General features: G+C 36.2%; 4 protein-coding genes across 4 annotated transcripts; 1 reads left to right on the top strand and 3 right to left on the bottom strand.

Moving 5' to 3' along the window:
- Positions 1-1485: 1485 nt before the first annotated feature.
- hpse (heparanase) lies at positions 1486-7761 on the bottom strand. The gene is made up of 12 exons (XM_039688158.2): positions 7382-7761; positions 7151-7290; positions 6536-6664; positions 5839-6012; positions 5554-5725; positions 5399-5446; positions 5219-5312; positions 4980-5086; positions 3762-3876; positions 3530-3654; positions 3286-3438; positions 1486-2363 (listed from the first exon to the last, which is right to left on the bottom strand). The coding sequence occupies exons 1-12, from the start codon at positions 7594-7596 to the stop codon at positions 2204-2206; spliced, it is 1632 nt and encodes a 543-aa protein (XP_039544092.2). The 5' UTR covers positions 7597-7761; the 3' UTR covers positions 1486-2203.
- A 196-nt stretch (positions 7762-7957) lies between these two features.
- Positions 7958-15570, bottom strand: helq (helicase, POLQ like). Its single transcript, XM_039688157.2, has 18 exons — positions 15113-15570; positions 14450-15032; positions 14175-14353; positions 13826-14026; positions 13461-13533; positions 13269-13366; positions 13095-13193; positions 12861-13006; positions 12535-12774; positions 12030-12171; positions 11321-11425; positions 11023-11233; positions 10651-10808; positions 10168-10266; positions 9671-9844; positions 9072-9185; positions 8835-8969; positions 7958-8162 (listed from the first exon to the last, which is right to left on the bottom strand). The coding sequence occupies exons 1-18, from the start codon at positions 15305-15307 to the stop codon at positions 8079-8081; spliced, it is 3036 nt and encodes a 1011-aa protein (XP_039544091.2). The 5' UTR covers positions 15308-15570; the 3' UTR covers positions 7958-8078.
- Positions 15571-16102: 532 nt separating this feature from the next.
- Positions 16103-17448, top strand: mrps18c (mitochondrial ribosomal protein S18C). Its single transcript, XM_039688351.2, has 6 exons — positions 16103-16254; positions 16519-16577; positions 16682-16765; positions 16846-16903; positions 16995-17054; positions 17183-17448. The coding sequence occupies exons 1-6, from the start codon at positions 16182-16184 to the stop codon at positions 17257-17259; spliced, it is 411 nt and encodes a 136-aa protein (XP_039544285.2). The 5' UTR covers positions 16103-16181; the 3' UTR covers positions 17260-17448.
- Positions 17446-22597, bottom strand: abraxas1 (abraxas 1, BRCA1 A complex subunit). The gene is made up of 10 exons (XM_039688348.2): positions 22368-22597; positions 22146-22236; positions 22003-22039; positions 21621-21687; positions 21310-21506; positions 21192-21216; positions 20143-20237; positions 19438-19522; positions 19228-19342; positions 17446-17998 (listed from the first exon to the last, which is right to left on the bottom strand). Exons 1-10 carry the CDS (start codon positions 22452-22454, stop codon positions 17622-17624), a joined length of 1176 nt encoding a protein of 391 aa, XP_039544282.2. The 5' UTR covers positions 22455-22597; the 3' UTR covers positions 17446-17621.
- Between the last annotated feature and the right edge of the window lie 207 nt (positions 22598-22804).

The following is a 22804-nucleotide window of genomic DNA, read 5'->3' as shown; positions in this document are numbered from 1 at the left end:
GTATCCGAGAATGCATTTTGAAAAGTAGTGTACAACCGGTCACTACCCCAAGCCATACATACCATAATGCATTGCGCTGATCGTTTTTTTTTTACATAGGAGGTAAGGAGTAGTGGTTTGAGTGGAGATTTCGAACACAGATAAAGTGATGCTCGAAGCTCCAGTGGTTTCCTCTGCTTTTTGTCATTGGTTGTTGCGTTATAATCTTACCAAGATACAATAGTGTTCTTTCTGAATGGCTATTTTCTTTCTTTTCTTTTATGTTTTTTTTTTTTTTTTTTTTTTTTGATTGGGCAGGCTCGACTAAGAAATTCCAGGATAGACGTGCTCGATTCCTGGCGGTTCCATAGTGAGAGAAATTTTGGCGCTGTAGACATATAATATTATTGAAAATATTTTTTTTTCCGCGTAAGAAAATGTGTGGCGGGGGTGCGTGACAAAAGACCGAAATGAGTGACTATCACTCTCAATGCGTGACACTTGACTTGAGAGCCCTTTGAGTCTATGGACACCACGCTGCTGGAGTGAGTCCTTGTGTTCATTGGCAATGGGATTTCTCATAGGAGATGAAGACGACGTGCGACTGGCAGGGGTCGCCAGAGTCTGCTCTCCCCTTCGTACACAAGCCGTGTGTTACCAAACTCCTCTGCAAACAACGACCCCTTCAGCAAATGCCATGCCCAACATAGCACGGTTCATGAGAGATGCTTTCAGTCAATGTAGGCTTACACTCGTATAATGGTACAGACTGATGGCATTACTTAGCCTATTTAGAATTTAGAACTGAACAAGTAATAGGCTAAAGACTAGATACAGTAACAACAACAAAGATATCTATTATTACCAGCCAATTATTATAGGCCTACTACTATACCCAAACTTTAAAAGTAAAAATCAAAGGGTTTTATGCTTCCGTAAATCATAATTATTGCATAAGATACTAAATCAAACTTATGAAGAAAACAGGTCATAATTATGACAATTAAAAAAAAAAACCTATAAGGATATAAAAACAACAACAGGACAATATTTTGAGATGGTTATTTATTTTTTTTATAATATGGTCCATATTTATTTCAGAATTTTGACTGTCATCCTTATGATTTACCATAGCATGTTTTTAAACCTTTTATTTAATATTTGGGGCAAAGGGTATGCCAAATAAAAGATAAGGATGTACTCCAAACTAAAACCTCAACATCACCAACAATGAATAATGCCTGAGGTCCTCATTCATACATGAACTGTAATGCAATTCCAAAATTATTCTTGACCAATTGAGGTTCTCAACAGTAGTAAACACTGCCACCAGGTGGGCAAAACCCCACTTATCCATATCCATCCACTTCTAAATTCACAAAATAAGTGAGTAATTTAACCTTTCCATAATTTTCTATTATTTGGAAATTCCCTGCAAAAAGATTTTTGAATCCCCTTAGCAAACTGACAGGTGGCTTGCAAATAAAACCGTATTTTTTACAAGAATAGCTTCCCTCTTCGGGATAATCAGTGTTTATTTTACATGAGGTTATGTTCTTTCAATACAATGCTCTTTAAATATTTTATTTTTAAATCACAAAACTTGTCATGCAGTAACAATCCTCCTTGACATTTAAATGAATTGCCGATTTACAGAAGCATAGAGTGTAGCATACTTATCTGTACGTGTACCAGCTGTGTTCTCACTTAAGCCCAGATGTTTCAATCCTTTTTAAGAGACTCTCTGCTACAATAATCACCACACACACACACAGAGTAACATGCTCTAAAGTCTTCCTTTGAGAGGCTTCTCAAAATGTCTCAACCATTCCATTTAGCTGCATGTAGTGCTTTTCACACACAGACAGAATAACAGACAGAAAATGACTAAGAATCAAAAGGCTTGATTGCAATAGTGAAGAGGGTTGACTGTCTCCACGTGTCTCCACGTCAAACAAAATATTCTGACAAATGAGCGCTTATCTGAAAGTCGGTTTATTTTAACAGATGTAAAATAGATTAAATCCAGTCAGCGTTGATCATTAAAAATAGTCTTGAGTGGTTTCAGCTCGATATTTATAATAAATAGAAAATGTTGCTTTCATATTGAGAGACTGATTCATTTCATTCAAGGTTGAAGTTTCCTCACATAAATAATCTCAAAGCAAAATATTTTGTCATCGCACATCCCTGATTCTCCAGTGAAAGCAGTCTCTATCGGAGCTCATTTGCACACTGGAGCTCGTGCTTCAGTCAGAACATAGAATGCAAATGAGAAGCCAGGCAGCTTAATGTGCGCTTCATGCGGCAGCTCACGTCCCTCCAGTGGAGGAAGAGTTCGGTCATCCACCATCTTCAGCAACTGCCCATTCAATTTGACTGACCTGGATATGGACAAAAAGAGGGATTTAACAAACTTTAGGTTAATACTATGATAGTTGATGCACAACATATTCAAATGCTTTCAGAATTTTCAACTCAAGTCACATTTATTTATATAGCGCTTTATACAATACTGATATTTTCAGCTGTTGTTTAGCGTTGATTCAGTTCCTTAATTATTAAACTAGTTAATTTCTCTATAAAGCGGTTCTGCAAAAAAAAAAAATTCTAGCTCAGTTCAGTTCTCATAAAACAGCGTCGATGCAGTCAGAACAATAAAATTGAATATTAAGAAGTGTTGAGAGTCCCCAAGTAAGCAGGTTCAATAAATGTTAGGTCTACATTTATATGAATAAATAAGGGAAATGTGTATATATTAGGTCTTGTAGCTGGTCACAATTTATTTAGTCAACGATTAATCACATCCAAAATAAAAGTTTGTGTTTACATAATATATGTGGGTGCACTGTGTATAATTATTTTGTATATATATAAATACACACACATGCATGCATATTTAAGAAACAAATATTATTTATATATAAAATATGTATATTTATATATATATATATATATAATATAAATTATATATAATTATCTATATACAGTATATACATGAAAATATTTCTTAAATATATACAAGCATGCGTGTATATATATATATATATATATATATAATTATACACAGTTCACCCACATATATTATGCAAACACAAAGTTTTATTTTGGATGCGATTAATTCTTTGACAGCTCTATTTTTCAACCATTTTTAATCACATTTCTGACTCATATGAACCTTGAGGTGACATTAGAAATCACCAATAAAAAGTAAAACAGTGGTTCTAATCTTCAGCTAGCAGCTAATCTTCAGCTAACAGATTTGTTGGAGTCCAGTCCAAACATTGTGAGATCGTAAGACATTACCTGGAATAAAGGCTCTGTTCACCGGCCTCAGCTGACTGTAGCACAAATGCTTCAATGGTGCTGTTGGCCATATGTGTGGGCAGAGCAATTGTGGCTTCATTTTTGTTCAGGTTTAAGGCAAATAAGGTCACTGCACCTTCTCTGTAATATGTACTGGAAATGATATATAAAAAAGGATTAACCACGGTTTCTAAAAAAAAAAAAAAAAAAAAAAAAAGTATTTTATTGTAAGCAATAGAAGTACCTTTTTCTGTTAGTGCAGTGAAGGTATACACGTATTGGTTTCTTTTGATCAGAATTCGTATTAACTTCTGCTTTTAAGACTTCTGGACCAACAAGCCTTTTGTATAACAATGATAGCCAATAATCCTGCCATATGTATAAAAGAGTTTAAAAATAGTATAATTAAACAGTCCACATTCCTGGACCGATACGGACATTATGTAAGAAAGATCAAATCGATAAGAAACACTTACTGGAAGGGGATCTAGGTTATCGTCCACTAAATGGTACGTGCCGGAACCAATTAATACCTGTCTGATAACAACATCCAAACCAAGCTTAGCAGCAAGTCCCAGTTTGTCCAGCCACCTTTATTAAATGAAACAGATTTAAATATATTTTATTTAAAATATGTATTTATTCAGCTAGGGTGCATTACATGGATAAAAGGTGATCGTAAAATCATTTATGATTTTACAAAAGATGTACATTTCAAATAATTGCTATTGTTTTTGTATTTTCTATTCATCAAAAAAATCCTTAAATGTGGCATGGCTTCCACAAAAATATTAAGCAGCACGGCTGTTTTCAAGATTGATAATAATAAGGGATGTTTAATGAGCACCAAATCAGCATATGATTTGTAATGGCTGCAGAAACAACAAAAATAATTTTAAAATGCATTTAAAAAGAAAAGGTTCATTTTAAATTGTAATAATATTTCACAATATTACTGTTTTACTATATTTTGATCCAATAAATGCAGAATAAAGAAAATTCTAGCCCTAAACTTTTGAACGGTTGCGTCACTTATATTTAAATTGTTAACACATTAAATTACCATTACTTAAACACAAAATCATTCCAATTTTTAATTACAACAAATCTAAAATCATATAAATAATAGAGTAGAACTGCCATTTTAATTGTCACTTGAGAGAAAATGAGAGACACTTAATATTTAAAATCAACCCAAACAAACACACCCATCCCTTAATTGCTCCACCCCCAAAATGCACAAACAAAATGCAAGTGGATGTCTCTCTATCATAGTTGAAGCAAAGCAAAATAATGCTTCACTTTGACAGACGAACGAATGACAAGAACAATAAATCAACACAGTACACAAGAGAACACAAAGCAAGAGATCATTGTTAGTCTCCAGTAACACAGCAGACAAACAACGACACAACATGTCTAATTACTAAAGCTAACATTACATCAACAGCATATCTTAGTTCTGTGAAACACAGCAAAACTAATGTTATTCATGTATAGAGAAGAAACAAAGCAACATCCAGGTCTGTCCAGTGATATTCCTCTGCGTTTTTTTTTAATGTTTACTCACTCTCTCATCACGATTGTTTCTCAGAAATTGCTTACTGCACCTTTAAATCCACATTAAAACATACTGGAAGCTTTAATTTACTGATGAACTTCAAACTGGTCTGAAGTGAAAAAAATGGACTCACATAAAACCAGCAACAAATGTGTCTGATAGACCAAAGGCACCTCCACCATACGCCGAGCTTGTCTCTCCCAGCCAAACCTTCTTTCCCGGAGAAGCAGATTCGGTGGTCTGAAGGCAGAGTGTTTATTAGTTCATTTCAGTTCATTTATCTCTCTGATATTTCTTACTGTTGAATGTGAGAAATTTGTATACAACTAGAGAGTTCTTGTTTTAATGTGTCTTGCAGAATTACTCTGGTACCTCGAGGATCTCGTTGATTTTTGTTGCCAGAGTATCAAGCACATGAGGGTCAAGGAAATCCTCTAAAGATGTGTCTCTGCCATTCACATAATAGCTGTTCAGAAAGAAAATGGAAAACAAGTTCAGTACAAAGACTCAATTATTTGAGATTTTTGTGAAAGGAAATAAATCATAAATTACTGGTGCCAGGTGCATGCAGTAATGGCCTCTGCTCCAGACTCCAAAAACCTACGAAAGTGAATGGTCAACCATGTCACCTTTATTTGATACCCAAATCTATAAGATAAGAAGCTACTCTGAAAATATATTTTAACTCTTTTTTTCTGAACACAAACCCATTTAACAAATCTTTGCGGTGATCTCGTGGCTGACCAATATCTGGTCCATATAGACCTGTTGAGTTGTAGATCGCAGATTCCTGAAGGATTTGATGCAAATGGACAAAATCCTGACCGAGCTGGTACCCATCCACTCTAATCCCAGCTTTTTTTTCATAGCTGTTGGGCTCTAAAGCAAGCGATTTAAAGCCGAGAATTCAACTTAAATAATAAAAAAAAGAATCATTTTAAATTAAAATAAGAATGTCTAGCCTAATCAAAAATAAACATCCCAAATCCTACCATTCCCCAGCTCCCAAGACATCACATACTCTCTGGACTCACAGTACTTCAACAGCAGTTCTGCATTCGCACTGTCCCACGTGTTTTCACTGGTTCGAAGCAAAGCATTCAAACCAAAGATGAGGTCTAAACCGGAGCAGTTTGCAAAGGCATACAGCAGGTCGACAGCATATTCTGGAAGAAAGACAGACACTTGAATTTCTCTTTGAAAGTTTTGATTGTGATATCATTGAAAATATGAATACATGGATACAGGGCTCAACAAAAATGATGGCCCAGGGCAGGGCCAGTCTGAGAGGGTTTCGGATCAGTTGACGGAGTCACAAATGTTTCTGTGATGTATTGATCAGGTTGTTGAATTAAATATGTTACTAAAGCAACTTTACAACTAGCTACTTTTATTAAAAATATAACTATCACAAACAAGATTTAAGCCTATCCAACACTAAAAATCATGTTTGAGCTGTTCTAACTGAAAGCAACTTGCAAAAAGGATTTTTTTTTGGCATGTTTTTAAAAGCCACTTAAATTGAACTAAGGTATAATCTAAGACCTGTCTATGAAACCAGGCCTATAAAAATATGGGCCAGAAGGAAAGCCTGACATTTATGTGGTACTATATACATTGTCTCGCTGTACTGACTCATGATAAATTTCCCGTTAGGTAATTATTTAACAGAAGTGGAATTAAACTTACCAGAGAATTTCGTATTTTTGTATTTTCCCTCTAGTTCCTCCTGAAGTAAAGTCTTTGACTGTAGGATCCATTCTTGTTTTAACCTGTTTTCCAGCAATGGAGGCAATTCAAGTCTCTTGCATACATTTCCTGTAGGAATGATATCAGATGTGCATAATAAAAATAAATCCTACAACAACAATAATATATATATATATATATATATATATATATTTAATTAGTAAATATTCATTGAGTGTTATTGTTTAGAGGGCATAAAAGTTGTAGGCTATATTATCGCTTTATCATTAACTTACTAAAGAATTTGGACACTGAATTTGGATCTGTTTGTCACGTGATTAAACAGGTTACTTTAATGAGACAGTGAATGAAATGACTTACACTAAAATCAACTTGGACCCAGCTGGTTAAAAGCCCAAAGCAAAGGTTTAAGTGTCCAAAAAAATTTGAGGGCTATTAGGGGCATTGTAGTACATAAGAAACAGTATATTTAGAGTGAATCAGTTTTGTTCCCTCATTAAGGCAAAACTGGAATCATGCTGTTAAAGTCAGATGACTAACACACCGCAGTCAGCTTTCTGGCTGGAGGATGTGGATGCTAGTGAAAGAGGTTACCTAGAACAGCGCTGCTGCTGTTTTCTCTTGCTTGAAAATATCTTCCGCGTGGGTTGAATTTCATAAAATCTTGTTTGGTACCTCCAAATCGCAGAAACGCTGGGACCAAGGCTTTGGCAAGGGTTCTTAACTTCGGTGAACTACACAAACATCATATCACTTCTTTTTAAAAGTAACATTACAACTTTATTTATTTGAGGTCTACTTTAAAAGAAGTTTTGAAGGACTTACTTCAGTAGGTTCATGAACTTCTCCTCGGCTATTAAACTCGCATCTATAGCCACAGAGAGAAACCTTTCGTCCACCCTTCGGACCACATTGGACAGATCCAGATCAACACGTATCTGAACATCTTCGACTGATATCCCTATTTTGACCTCGGCACACAATGCGCGAAGCAAAACAAGAGCGACAATCGTGGAAACTGCTGTGAATGCAGACTTCATCTGTTCAAACAGCCGGTGTCCACATTCAGTAACTTGACTGCATCTGTTTCACGCTTTCATCCAAAATACATAGACGAAATACAGATATTTTCCGTCAAAGACCGACTTCCTTCTTTCTTGTCTGACTGTAAATAGGAACCAGTTTATGACAAACATTGTTTGAAATATCTCACGCCAGTGACTCATGGGCGTGGCTTTGGCACATTTATTTATTTGCATACCATACCTGATTGGCTGAACTCTCAACATGAGGCAGTGCTGGAATTGTAACACGCTGTTTGTGAATTACTTGTGGTTGTAAAATCGTTGGATATAAAATAACACATGACCATGGTAATCAGTAATAGAGATGTTACAAAAATCAGGGTTCCTTCCGTTTTTATTGCAGCCAGACATACAGGCACAAAATCGTTTACATAATGCCATATAGATTACATTATATACAGACTATTTACAGCACATAAAAAAATAAACATAAGAATTTACAAAGATGGGAGATCAGATGGCAGCATAAGCAGGTCATCCACCTCCTCCTGCAAGGCCTCGGCTTTCTCTTTTATTAACATCTGAAAATGAACATTGAGAAAGTGAACATTGAAATGAACATTTTCTTATCTCCGGACCAGTAGGTAGCACTGCGCCGAAACGCAGCATGAAGCCTCAAGTCATGCTTGTAATGACATGTACCAAGTTTGGTATGAATACAATGAAGCGTTACAGAGATACAGCCTTACTTCTGTTTTTGCAAGTGCTACGTAAAATAAGTTTGTGCCGTATTTCAAGAACGGTTTGACAAATTAACTTGAATTTCCTCATGATCTGATTCAACTTTCATGAAAATCGGAGCAACAATCAAGGATAAGTTTGAAAATCAAGGAAAAGTAGTTAAAAAAATGGCTGAAAGACTTACATGACGGAAAATGACTACAATATGCAATTGAATCGAATTTTGTTTCTAGCCCTTATGGTTCAAAAGTTACTAGCGTAAACACAAGTGAAAATTTGGACAGTTGGTGGCGCTAGAGGGATTGAGTTCGAGAGTCCAAATTTGCTATGGTGACTGTTTGAAGAGTCTTCTATCAGTGTGCCAAATTTCATAAGGGCTGCCATAGACTTCAATTACGGAAGAAGAAGTGGAAAGAGAAGAATAATAAGAACGCCAACGATTTTAATGGGTGCCTATGCACTTTTAGTGCTTGGCCCCTATATATAATGTTGCTATATAGTGCAATACTTACTTTTGCTGATGCAATAATTTGATTGGCTTGTCTCTTGAAGAGGTTTTCAATAGTTTGGGCCAGAATTTGTGGATCTGCGTTGGCAAGATGCGCCAGTGTCTTGTAACCAGCGTTGTATAGCTGCTTAGCACGATGCTGAATCAAAAGAGAATGAAGTAGAATAAAATAAAAACGCAAACTTTTGAGCAAATATTCTGGTAAACTGTTCTAGAGAAACTGAGCAGCAATAACACACACCTCCATGACTCCAGCCACCTCCATGAGTGGAATGAGCTCAGCCTGCACACAGTAAGTCAATCTACGGGTCAGCTCTAAGAGAAGAGACTTATAGGCCCAAAACTCCTCCAGCTCCTGAAATGGACAGACAAATCTCATAGTATTCCAATCAATTATTGACTGCAGGATAGAAATAGATGTAGATATGTAGGATGATGATATTAAAGCATTTTCACACCTGGCTCATTTAAAGCCTTTGTTTTGTAACCTGGAACCCCCCTAGTTTGATTTGTTTAGCCGTATATGAACACAGAAATCATGTTCAGATATTCACCAAATAAATCGGTCCAAGATCACCAGAACGCAGTGGTCTCAGCCCGCTTGAAAACAAAATCTGGAGTGGTTTGTTCGTTGTGTGCATTGACCAATAAGAGGTTAGTTCCACTCATATGTGACTTGCAATGCATTAACACATTTTGGTATGCTTTAAAATATTGCCTTGTGAAAGCGAACCGAACCAAGAAGAAATTTAAAAAGTTTAAGTCTCTGTTTCAAAACAAAGCAAACAATGTACAGGTCTGAAAACGCCCTTAAATGCTGCTTAGATGAATGCTGCAAACCTCAGTGAAGTGCAGCACGGAGGACCCAAAGGCAGAAGCTGAGCTGAGGAGAGTCTGAACAAAGCCTCTAGTCAGCTGGTACCTATCAGACACGTTCCACAGGTTTGTCTCCTTCAGTAGGGAGTACAGCACTAGAGCCAGATACAGCCTATTCACTACCACAATATCCACAGACTGAAACACAAGTAGAAAAAAACAGGAACAAAATCCATCACTGTGAAATCAAATATAACTTGGGTTGCAAAAAAAAAAAAAGCTTTTTTCCCCTGTGAAACCTAAGTAGGGTTAAAAGGTTAACACTGCAAATCTTTTAAGAGAATTAGGATTTAAGTAATACTAACTATACTATACTGTCAATTCTCAGCTAATGATATCTTTCTACTATACTCTTTGGCTTATATTGTACCTAGGCTGTTTAATCCCAAACAAAAAAAAAAAAGACCATGAATCACTCATATGGTATTCTAAAGCATGAGAGGAATGCTGTTTTTACAAACCTTCCTCACGCTCTGTCCTGCTGCCTTTCTAGCCACAAAACTTTCAGGCACTCCAACTGCAGTGGCCATCTTCTGCTCAGCAGCCGACAAATTTGTAAACTGGTACAATGAAAAATTCAGATTCAGAATGAATACACATCACTAGGGAAAAGCACATTAATAGTCAACAGACAATATTAAAAATAAAAACATTGTTGCACCTTGTATTTTTCAAAAAATATTACACAGTAGCACAAGTGTTTAACATTGTAGCAACATAATAGTAAGAAATGTTTATTGATCACCAAATCATCATATTAGAATAATTTCTGAAGGAAAAAATGGAAAACAGTTCAAATTCTACTGTTATTTTTGATCAAATAAAATGGAGCCTTGGTGAGCATACGAGACTTCTTTCAAAAAATTTAAATAAAAACCATACCGACCCCAAACTTTTGAATGGTGTAAAACTAAAACAGATTTAACCAGATGAAAACATCATACCTGTCTGAAGTAGATCATCCAATCTGGCTTGCACTGATGCACCATGTCGTATGGAGTAACCAGATACACCAAGTGAAGAAAACTATTGAGGAGTAAACCCTCCAGCCCCTTCGATAAGTCTCGGTACAGCAGATCACAGTAGTTAAGGTCAACCGAACCTGAAATATCAAGTAATAATAATTTAAATAATTTAAAAACATTACATAAGGGAGGCTCTGAAAAAAAAAAACTGTGATAAATAATAAAAATAGACATTAGAGATTAATTGGCTGTTCTCTAAACAAGGTCATATTGCCACCATGTGGTAAATGAATACATGTACAGACTAACGAAACATTACATTAAAATTCTTTTGCCATGCTCTGTGTTTACCTTTGAATGTTGCTCTCCCAAGCCTGGTGATTTGGAGAATGGTTTCATTATGTACATCAGCAGAGGCTTCAATGAGGCTCTTCTGCTTCAATGTCTCTATGGACTCCACTGTAAGATCCCACAAACTCCTTTCTGGACTGACCAGAGCCTCTTGCACACTAAGCAGTGTGCCTTTCATGAAATCCCTCACTTGTTCTACGGTTGTAGTGATCTATAATCAAAGGAAAAGGTTTAGTGTTTGCACTTGTAGACCAGACAGAATTTTTCATTTATTATTACATCAAAATATTTCACATACTTTCAGGCCAATGAGTGACAGGACGAGACTGTGGAGGCCCCTCCCTCCATCGTGCAGCAGGTTACTATAACATTTCTCCATCGGTGCAGACAATAGTTTTTTGGCCTGGCGAGGAAACATTTATATAATATAGTATAATATAATATAATATAATATAATATAATATAATATAATATAATATAATATAATATATTATAATATAATATAATATAACCAAAAATTATTAAGACACCAGATACAATTTTTGATATTTTTTTACTAGTAGGTGCCGGACACTGGTTAATTTATGTAAGTGAGGATAGCAAAATAAAGTAAACTGTGACATATTATACCCCAAAATTATTCATAAAGTAGACTACCAATAAAATGCATAAAAATTTCAGACCAAAATGTATTAAGACAATGTTTTGACCTGACAATGTTTTGCTTAAGTGTTTTTCTTTAATTGCTAATGCGACCATTTTACACCACAGACTGAACAAAATTCAGCATTGCTCGGTAATTGGTTGACCTAAATTGGTATTATCTTATTGTGTACTTACATGTAACAGCTGACAGCTATTCAACCTAATTAATTTGTGAGACAGTCTAACAGAAGGATGGCCAAAATCAATGAAATATAAACTATAGCGAATAAACTGTGATAATGTGAGAAATGTTGAAGGTGTCTGAATACATTTTGGTTTGACTGTATATCTGTGTTCTTTACCATGTTTATATCTTTGTCCTGAAGGATCAGGATACTCTCACCCATGGCATCAATACCCGCTCGTCCTGCTCTGCCCACCATTTGTTTGTACTGACTTCTCTTTAAAAACTCTGCAGCTACATATGGGGACCTCAAGATCACCCTGAGAAGTGAAGTAAAGTGAAGTGAAGGACAAGTATAACCCATACACACACTGCAAGCCATGGACACACACACCCCGAGCAGTAGGCAGCCATTTACTGTGGTACCCATGGAGTGATTGGGGCTTAGATGCCTTGCTCAAGGGCACCTCAGTCGTTTCCTTACAGTATTGACAATCGAACCTGTGACCTTCAAATCTGACTCTCTAACAATTAGGCCACAATTACCCCCAAGAAACTGGCACATTCACATGATTAAGAAACCCCTTTCAATACTTCAACAGTTTTTAAAATCTCTTTTAGTCCAGGTTTGAACAATTTGATCTGGGACCATTTGTGTTCGAGATGCATAGGCCTAGACAAACCTGCGTGCAGGGAGGTTGATGCCAGCAGCAAGAGTAGAGGTGCAGGTGAGGAGGCAGAGCACCCCTGAGGAATAGGCCTCTTCCACCAGCTTCCTCTCATCACTGGTCAGTCCGCTGTGGTGGTAGGCCAGGCCAAAGGGCACAGTCTTCTGCAGCACAGGGCACAAGGATCCATTCCCACTGCTCTTCAGTTCACCCAGAAGTGTGGCTTTCTCTGCCTGCTTGTGTTTCAGAAATTCCCTGAGAAAAATGCAGAGGTTTCATTTCATATCAATGACAAAATTATATAAAAAAAAACACTTTAAGGAATCTAAAGGTCTACCCACTTATTTAAATACTTGCAGATCATTCCAGCTAGATTCTCGCAGTTCTTCTTGGTGGCGCAGAAAATGAGGCAGGACAGCTGTGGGATGACTTCGGTAGCCAGGGCTATGATGTGGTCAGGGTCCATCTTTTGCATTCCACTAGAGTACTGGAAAAGTCCATCGCACAAATGTTGAATGAGCTTAGCGGCTTGATATCTTGTTGAGTTAAAAAGAAAAAAACAGTTTGAAGAATACCTTGAAATCCAGGAGTCGTGAGAAACTGAAGCATGTCTCTTCTTTTGGGTTAACTTCATATATGCTGTCCTTTATTTTTACATACTCTTTCAGCTCAACCTACAAAATCGCCAGTTATTTATTCATATCGAATTAAAAAACGTACTAAATCAGTCACACAGAGGTCATTCTTACAGGTCGAAAGTCATTGGTGTAGTTTTCAGCATTCAGAAAGGTCTGAAGATCTTCCACATTGCCTAGAGTTGCACTCATACCAATAATTTGTGTTGACTCTGTGGGAAAACAACAATGGGGTAATCCGAATCCATAAGGAGTGACCATTACAGAGGTGAAGTATACTGCATGTGTGAGTTTTAGAATACTCACTGCTCATGTACAGAATCTTTGACAAAGTCATTTCAAGAATTGCCCCCCTGCTGCCATCACCAAGCATATGGAGCTGAAAATAAAAAGCATACATTCATTTACAATTCACTACCATTCAAATGTTTGAGGTCAGTAATTTTAAAAAAAGATTATTTTATTAAGCAAGGATACATTAAACAGTGGCAGAAAAGGCCTTTACATTGTTACAATATAACTGAAAATCTAGCCTGGTCATTACAGGAATAAATTTCAACTAAAACCATATTAAAGTAGAATGTGCATTACAAATCGAACTAAACCTGAATCAAAATTTAACCAAAACACTTTTAATAAATACTTTAATAATAACAATTTGTGATACACACCTCATCCACAACAACCAGGCCGATATTGTTGAGGCGGTCATTTTCAATCAGTGAATTGACAAGACTGTGTCCTTTCTCAATGGTTGTGATGTACAGAGAGTTTTTATTTCTTCTCTTGACTGGAGGAAACTTCCCTTTACTACCAGCATATTCCTCGACCATGAAGTCCAACTCAATTCCAAAGCCAGACAACCCTCGGACCTAAAGGCAAATCAGTGCATCTGTCATTCTATGATACATGGATAATAATACAGAAATAATAGTCCAAAACTGCTTGCATTCTTTTAATTGTCAAACTGAGTAGAAAATAAAAAATAACCCATGAATATACATATACATAAATACATACCTTTTCCTGAACCAAAGATATGTATGGCAAAATTAGCAGCGCATCTTTCTTTCTACACAAGAGCTCTTTAAATATGAGAATCTCTGCCACTAGAGTCTTTCCACCACTTGTTGGTAAAGAATAAATTAGATTTCTCCTTTGTTGCAACGAATCCAGGCTCAAACATGCTTTCTGCCACTCTGAAGGCAAAAGAGAATAGAAAATAATGAGTTAAAACACTGATACCAGCTGGCGATAAGGAGAAAACCGAAATGAAAAGAATGTGAAATACTTACCATACAAGTCCTGGATTTCCTTGAACCTCAAAATAAGATCTTTAACTTTGGATGGGAGACCAAAAAAGGGGCCCAGGTCCCCCTCAGCTGATATGGACTCCATGGCCTGCATGGCAAAACTCATTTCTTCAGTCATCACAGCTTTCTTTTGTTGTACTGTCTTGGAAACTGTGCTGGATGTTGCTGCATTATCTAACAGTACTTTCTTAAGATGATCTTTCATACTTCTTCTGGCTTTAGAGGGTGGCTTGTTTACATTGAGATCTGCTTCATTGATAGCAGCCCTGGGGTAAGTCAAATCAGGGGTAGAGGTGTTAAGTGCACCCCTTGATGGGCTTTTGTGTGGGGTTGTTGTGACAGCTTTTTGAAATTCAAGTTGAGAGCTTGGCAAAGCTCTCAGTGGCGAGTCTCTGAAATCCTCTGCTAAGGTAGAGTCTGAGAGATCATCCTCACAGAGGTTTGGAGTCTGCTGATCATGACACTGCCTCATTTGGAGTTCCACATCTTCAAGCTTAGCCAGAAAGGAGCTGTCACATACAATGCTGTCATAACCCTCAAATAAGTCCTCATTGTCACTGCAGCACTGGAGAAGTAGAGAAAAAACATCATTATGCTATAATGAATCGTATATCTTTCGATGACAATAAATAAGAGGAAGCTTACCAGCTCTGTGCCTTTATTCTCAGTCATGTCTTGAGCACAATTGTGTCCTTCACCAGAAGTGCATTTTGTTGATGTGAAGCTAGACCGCTTCTTGGCTGGAGTGATGTGACTTCTTATGCCATCCCTTGATCTTTTTCTTGAGGACGAAGGGTTGCGTTTTACCACAATGTCGTGTATGTGGTTGTCAGTATACATTACTACTGTAATGATACTCCACACGAAGATTAAAACATTATTGACGAAGGGTCAGTAACTGACAACAGCAACAAAGAGCCAAAGCTGTTTTTCTCATCTAAAGTTACTGTCTTTATCATAGCTAGGTAACTGACCTTATTCAGTCCGTCTAAACCCTAAACAAATAAATGTATATTATTGCATAAAATAACGGTGAAATAGCGAGCTGCGCTGCGATACAGTAAGTTTACCAAAAAATTAGGACTTTCGAACTGACGAGTGATGGAGATGGCCAATGGAAGTTCGTCTTTTGGACCACGTGACTGTTAAAGTGTCAAGACGGGAAAAAGTAGAACAAAAGTCCCTTTAGAATGCAAACTACTAAAAAACTATAAAAACACAAAAGGCATTCATATAAATATTACTAATTCTTTATTGTTTAAATGTTGTATCCACTTTTTAAAATGCACTTAAACGCCCTCTGTCTAAAAAAAGTGTTATATCAAAAAAATTTATATCGACTATACTGCAATATTAAAACTAAAATTGTCAAAGTTTTTCCAAATGTTTTAAACGACCTGTTTCCAAAATAAGTCTTTCAAGAATGCAAAACTACTAAAGCTTTTTATACAAATGATATTCTCTGATAAAATATACTATTTTATGATTATAATTACATTTTATTTTCCATTGCAGTTGTCATTTATATTCTATATTTGTTATGTTTCAATAACATGTAAAGGTCCTATTTATTTAAAGATTTTATTTTAAATGTATTTCCATTTTGAAACATATTTTGCTTACTCCGACCCTGTAGTTGGCGGTAGATCGCAATAAACCCATGCAGAAGAAGAAAGCAGAAACTGTCATGGTGGCCTCCTGAACAGATCGAAGAATGTTTGCCCTTTCTTGTAGTCGCCTGTTATTACAGGCTTTCCCCAAACAACCAGTCACCCCTAGAGTTACAGGTATCTTTGTAACATCTTTTTTTTCTTAATTTTATATGTAAAATGATTTCCAAGACAGCTAACGTTAGTTATTCTCTTACTCGGAAGACAAGTACATTTTCGTAAGCACTCTAGAGAAGCCCTCTGCTTCTTTATCAGTAGTAGACGTTTAATAATAATGTGATTAACATTGACGTGTAAACAAGATATAAGATGCTGTCCTAATCTGTTTAACAAAATTTGATGCATGGCAGCATGTATAAATGTTTCATTCATCTGTTCCAGGACAATGCATCAGAAGTATGAAAACATCTCAACAAGATTCGCATAAGAAAGATGATATGGCAAGCTTTTTATAAGTGTTTCTATCGGAGACTTGAATTGATGTTTTCTAGAACTATCTGAATAATTATTAGCACTAACATTTGCAAAATTATGTATTATCCAGCCTATCAAAATGGAAAACCCATACAAGCAACCCCCTAAAACTTGCATCCTCTGCAATATAACTGTAGACTTCAAAAACGTTCAGGTTGGTAAAATGAACAAGTATGAATACTTATCTATATTTTTATTGTCATAATGAAAGTACTCTTGGAAATCTTTCTCCAGCTGTTGTCCCAGTTCATTTCGCCACACACAGGCAGAGTATACGGCAGACATATAACAGGTAAGCGGTCTATGGGTTAAAATTTTCATTTTAATATTTAAAATAATTGTGATTGAGTATATTTACAACACCTTAACTCTCTTGCTAACAGGCTTGTGTGGTCGAAAGCAGAAGGAGGTATCGAAAGCAATAAAGAAATCTCGTTCCATGGGTAAGCTGTAATCTGTTGATAATTTTACTTTGATAAAGACATAAATTTGCCTATATTGTCAGTAAAATATCCATGTGTATATAGTGAAATCAGGTTATTTGACTAACAAAGCTTTGTCCTATCCTCAGGTTTTATGTCGGTCACTCTGAAGAATCCACAGTTTATGAAAGACCCTGATATTTGTGGTATCAAACACCTTGAATAGGCTCTGTATGAAGGCTGTGACTCTGCAGGCCATCTCTGTGTTATTGTCTGTGTAAATCTGTAGTTTGTAAAAAAAACATACCAAATGGTTTAAAAAAAAATCTAAACAGTGAAACATAACTGATAATTTGATAAACCAGAAATTCATGTACTAAAATGAGAACATTAATAAAACCGATCAAATAAATAATGTGTTCAACTTTTAATTTTCTAGGGAACATTTACAAACAGAGTTTAAAAAAATGATATTAAAGAAAATGTTGGCAAATCAAGATAAAGGTAACCCCCCTGGTATAAAATGTGTAATGCTTTCCAGTCATGACTAGATTGATGTACAAATAAGAACACGCTTAGTTTTACCATTTAAAAGACAGGGGAGTTAGTTCTGCTCTGTCCATTCAACTCAATCTCTGTATCTGACCCGCTCTCAGGGGCCGACTCGCTGATATCATTAGTCTTCCTTTTCCTTTTAAGTCTCGGAGAAAAACCAGCAGCAAGGCATTTTTTCCTAAGTCTGGGGGCTGCGTCCTTCCTCCTGGTGAGTTGATTCTCCAGAATCAGAGGCAGCTTGGTGGAAATATCAATGTTATGGTCAGAATTACAGCACAGTTCTAATATGGGGAAGCCCTGAACAGTGAGGGTCTGTGTCCGTAATGAGGGCGCATTGGGGAACAGAGTTCTCAGAGCTGAGCATAGAGGTATGTTCTCTTTGGGTTCTTCTGGAGAGGCACATTTGTGGGCTGAAATACAATGTTATTCTGTTATTCATGGGATTACAATCTGTGATGACAAGCTTAAAGGAGAACTCCGGCGCAATGAACCTTTGGTCTAATAACACACTGGTACCTAGTCGGCCGTTCTCTGAGATTTGTGTTCATGATAATCGAATGTAAAGAGTTTTATCTCTAAACATATATAATGAGGGTCCCTACATGCAAAACGAAGCTTTGAGAAGTGTACAGACAGTTTAATAAGAAGATATTTTATAAAGACAGTCCACTTCATGCATACAGGCAGGAGCCATCTTCGGAAAACAGTCTCGATAAGTCGAACCACGAACGCCGTTCATACAGTTCAGAAGTTCGCTGAACTTCATACAGTTCAGCTCACTTGGCACGTGGTTCGACTTATCAAGACTGTTTTCCAAAGATGGTTCCTGCCTGTATACATGAAGTGGACTGTCTTTATAAAATATCTTCTTATTAAACTGTCTGTACACTTCTCAAAGCTTCGTTTTGCATGTAGGGACCCTCATTATATATGTTTAGAGATAAAACTCTTTACATTCGATTATCATGAAAACAAATCTCAGAACGGTCAACTAGGTACCAATGTGTTTTTAGACCAAAGGTTCATTTTGTGCTGGAATTCTCCCTTAAATTCATAGTATGCTAACTGCAAATGATTGGTCGAAAAATCTGGATATTTATGGTATCAAACACTTTGAATAGGTTCTGTATGAAGACTACATGACACCAATTTCAACTAAAAACTGAAAACTTTTTATGTGTTTTGGCCATTCCAGTGTTTTGGAAGCCTGAAAACACACGTTTTTATACGTTTTTGAAAACAATAATGTTTTCAACTCCTAGGAAACATGTAGTTAAGTTTTTCTGTGAAATTTCCAACTACTGACCTGGCATGCATAATACTGCACTTGTCATTTTCGCAGATTCATGCGAACAGGGATCATTTTTGACAACATTGTTGTCTGTACGCGAAAAACTTTTCTGCTTTTAGTACATCATTGTTGTGTAAAAACTATTGAACCAGCTTGAATAATATTCATCAATTAAATTAAAAATAGGGTTACAGAACTTTTACATTACAACAAGATCTCTATTCAAGGGCACACTAAATCACTGAAGCATTTTAATGTTTTAAATCTGCCATGGTGAGCCTCAGTTCATAGTGAGTGATTGGCCTTGGAGGCATCAATATAAAGTGTCCTAGAAATAAATGATCTTACATTCGTTTTTCTCAGAGTGTCTCTTCTGTTTCCCGATTGCCTCCTTTAGCTGCGTAATGTCTTCTTGAAGTTTCTCAACTGCTCTTTCACTCTTCTCCACTTCCTTGCACACTTTCTGTATAAAACAGATGGATATGAAAGTTCAGGATTTCAGATATTCAAATCACAATGGAGAAACTGTCGCAACTAATGTGAAATGTAGTTACTAACCTGCATTTCTGCTAATAAAGCATCATTCATGTCGCTGACATTTCTGACCTCTTTTAAATCATCCTCTGTGCAGAAGAATTTGGTCCTGGCAGATACAAAAAATATATATATTCATCCCTTCTAAAGAAAAGGCTAGATTTTAATATTTTCTGAAATGTGAGTGGTAATTAATTATATATAATTTTTTTTTTTTTGCCTGGTAGAAGATAAAATAGCAAAAGTGTTTCAAATTTATGTATATATAAATATGTATATATGGGTATATTTTGGGAACAATCAAACTTTTTAATGTTTTTGAAAGAAGTCTCTTACTGTATGCTCACCAAAGCTGCATTTATTTAATCAAAAAAACAGTACAAATAGTACAAAACAGTACAAAATATTATTGCAAATTAAGAACTTTTCTAGTTTAATTTTTTTTTTTAATGTCATTTATTCCTGTAATGGCAAAGCTATTTTTTCAGCAACATTACCTCAAGTCTTCAGTGTCACATGATCATTCATAAATGATTCATAGTAATTCATAGTAATACAATTTCACAATTGTACTGCATTTTTTTTTTAAATTAAATTAATAATCAGCTTTGATGTGCATTAACGACTTCTATCAACAATATTTAAAAATTAGTGTTTCAAAACTTTTGGCCTTGGCAAACACAACTAAACAGCCTTTAATTGCAATTACAACTTATTTTCTGAATGTACCTGTGTTGATTAACAGCTTGACTCTGTCCTAAAGATGGACATGTGCCTGACACTCTCCAGTAGTCTTGTTGTTCAAGGTTTCCCAGGTTGCTCACCTATGGGGGTAGAATTGTTGCATTATTCCAAATAAGTAGATTGAAATTCACAGACAAATGTAAAGAGATTCACAAAAATGTATCAAATTCACAAATAAATAGATTTAAGATCCACAAATAAATGTAAAGAGTTTCACAAAAATATATAAAACTCACAAATAAATATAATGATATTTGCAAAACTTACATGTATATTTACAGATATGTCACAAACACAACTCTGCCCGGCATTTATTTGTGAGTCGCTTTCTGTGCATTTATAAATCACTGCACACAGTTGTGGATTGCTTCTTGTACATTTGTACATCCCCTCACACATTTGTGGATTTTGAAACACTTCTAGCGTCAACAGGCAGACAATTCCACAAATAAATGGACTCCACCCACCGTTTCTTTAAGCCAATCAGATAATGGACACATTGAGCTGACCAACCGTAGCACGTTCTCGCTACAACCAATCACGTTAGGATTTACAATCAGGGTCTTGCCCTAAAATAACTTTGCTCATTCATCTGTGCATTGGCTCAAATAGGAAGTGTAATAGGAGTGCTATGGCCCATAATATTGCTTTAGTAAAATACGTTTAAAATTTGGATTTCGTTAGAATTAGACCATTAGACTGTGTATCAAGCCGCCAAGATACATTTTTATGAGCCTTGGAAACTGCCAGAGCAACAGTGCGTACATCCTTGTTATGGGAACAACATGTTATGGAGGCATCACGTTATTCATGATAAAACAGAAAAACATCAATAAGTTGGTGACTAATGAATAACTGGATTTTATGGTATTTTATGTGAGTTTTATACATTTTTGTGAATCTCTTTACATTTATTTGTGGATCTTAATCCATTTAATAATGAATTTGATACATTTTGTGAATCTCTTTACATTTGTTTGTGAATCTCAATCAATTTATTTGGAATAATGAAACAATTCTACCCCCATACTCACCAAGATGGGGATATTGTTGTACTGGCTGCATGGAGATAATAAATACATTCAATTACCTTAGTTCTCTAATCTTCAAAGGTCTGGTTATGTCTGAGTGCCAGAGTTGAGAGTATCTCACCTGCTGTGCCATAAGAAAGCGGAGAACTCAAGGCGATGTGTGGAGCCTGAAGCCATTGCCTGAGAGGGTGTGAGCAACATGAAAACAAGTTCCTGACTGGAGAGAATCTTTCTCATATTCTGATGAATCACTTGTTCCATGAAGGTCATTTGCTGTTTGGTATTTCTTCGTTGTCTATACCACCCAATCACATTCTCCTTGACACGAGTAAATGTGTAGCAAGAAAAACACGATTTGTTAATGCAAATCACGTGTGGATTTATTCAGCAGTAACAAAAAAATAACCAAATTCTTTAGAAAGTGGAAAATACCTTTTTGTAATCTGACAAAATCTGTCTTATTTTCTGCTCACTCACATCGCCAGCATTACCGTAGAAGCTTTCAAGAGGATTGAGGCAATGATAAAAAGAAAAAAGTTTTTAAAAACCTCTATCAGTGACTAATAAGTAAACATGCAAAATGTAAATAGTAAAACACTGTATACATGTATAAATAATTTTCCAGTTTAAAATAATTGATTAACAGTACATTTAATCATTTCTGTATGATAAACAATTTTGTACAGTATTGACTAACTATTTGATGTCCAAATGTACAACCCAGGCCCTAAAGTAAAACCAGTTGAGTTGAGAACCACCACCACTGATTTATATGAAAATAGGGTTGTGGAACAATCCAAAACAATTCACTTACCTATGCAGTTTATGACAAGGGATGTGTTTTTGAATATCTGAAAAAGAGAAAAAAAAATCATGACAGTGTGGTTTTGTTGTGATGGCTATCATTCGTCATGAGATATTGGTTCCTTCTGAGCACACTTAGTATAGTCAACTTACTTATAGTGTGTTCAAACTGTATGTGATCAATTTGAGAGTCTGTGATCCTACAGTTCTCCTCTCCTATACTCTCTCCAAGAATAAGACCTTCCTTTAAACATAGTGCAAATGTAAATAGGAGTTATGGGACTGAGGGAATGCTTAGCGGACGCAGTTTACTCCTTGGTTTGCTATTTAATGCAAACCCAGTCATTTGGTCACATTAGAACCTTTGCCACTTACCACATCCGCATCACTGTTCAAATGATGAAACATCAGTGAACTCAACACGAAACCCGATATACGGACAGTTGTGTTGAATTCCTCCATGCTTTTGGAATAAACCGTCAGTTAATTATCGCAACATCATAGTTTTCAGTTAGAGTTACTAGGCTACATGTATAACTTTCTGCGCTCGTAGTTTTCGTTTAGTTGTTCTCTGCCCCTCGAGACGACAGTTTACAGCTAAACAGTTCGTATGCTGCCACCACGTGGTGCGGAGAAATTCATAAACACATAGATATTTATACGTAGATATCACATTAGACTGCGCACACGTCGGACGGCGAATAGAAATATACACCGCTGCAGACTCGTAGGCGCGCCCGCCATCTTGCAACGGGCAGCGTGTCGTCACTCACAGTAATAATGTGATGAATGCCACAACATAGCGCAGCTAA

This window comes from Pimephales promelas, chromosome 19 (assembly GCF_988280905.1).
Source record: "Pimephales promelas chromosome 19, fPimPro1.hap1.1, whole genome shotgun sequence".
NCBI lineage: Eukaryota > Metazoa > Chordata > Actinopteri > Cypriniformes > Leuciscidae > Pimephales > Pimephales promelas.
Note: the sequence above shows the minus strand (reverse complement) of the source record. Positions and strands in the feature narration are given on the sequence as shown.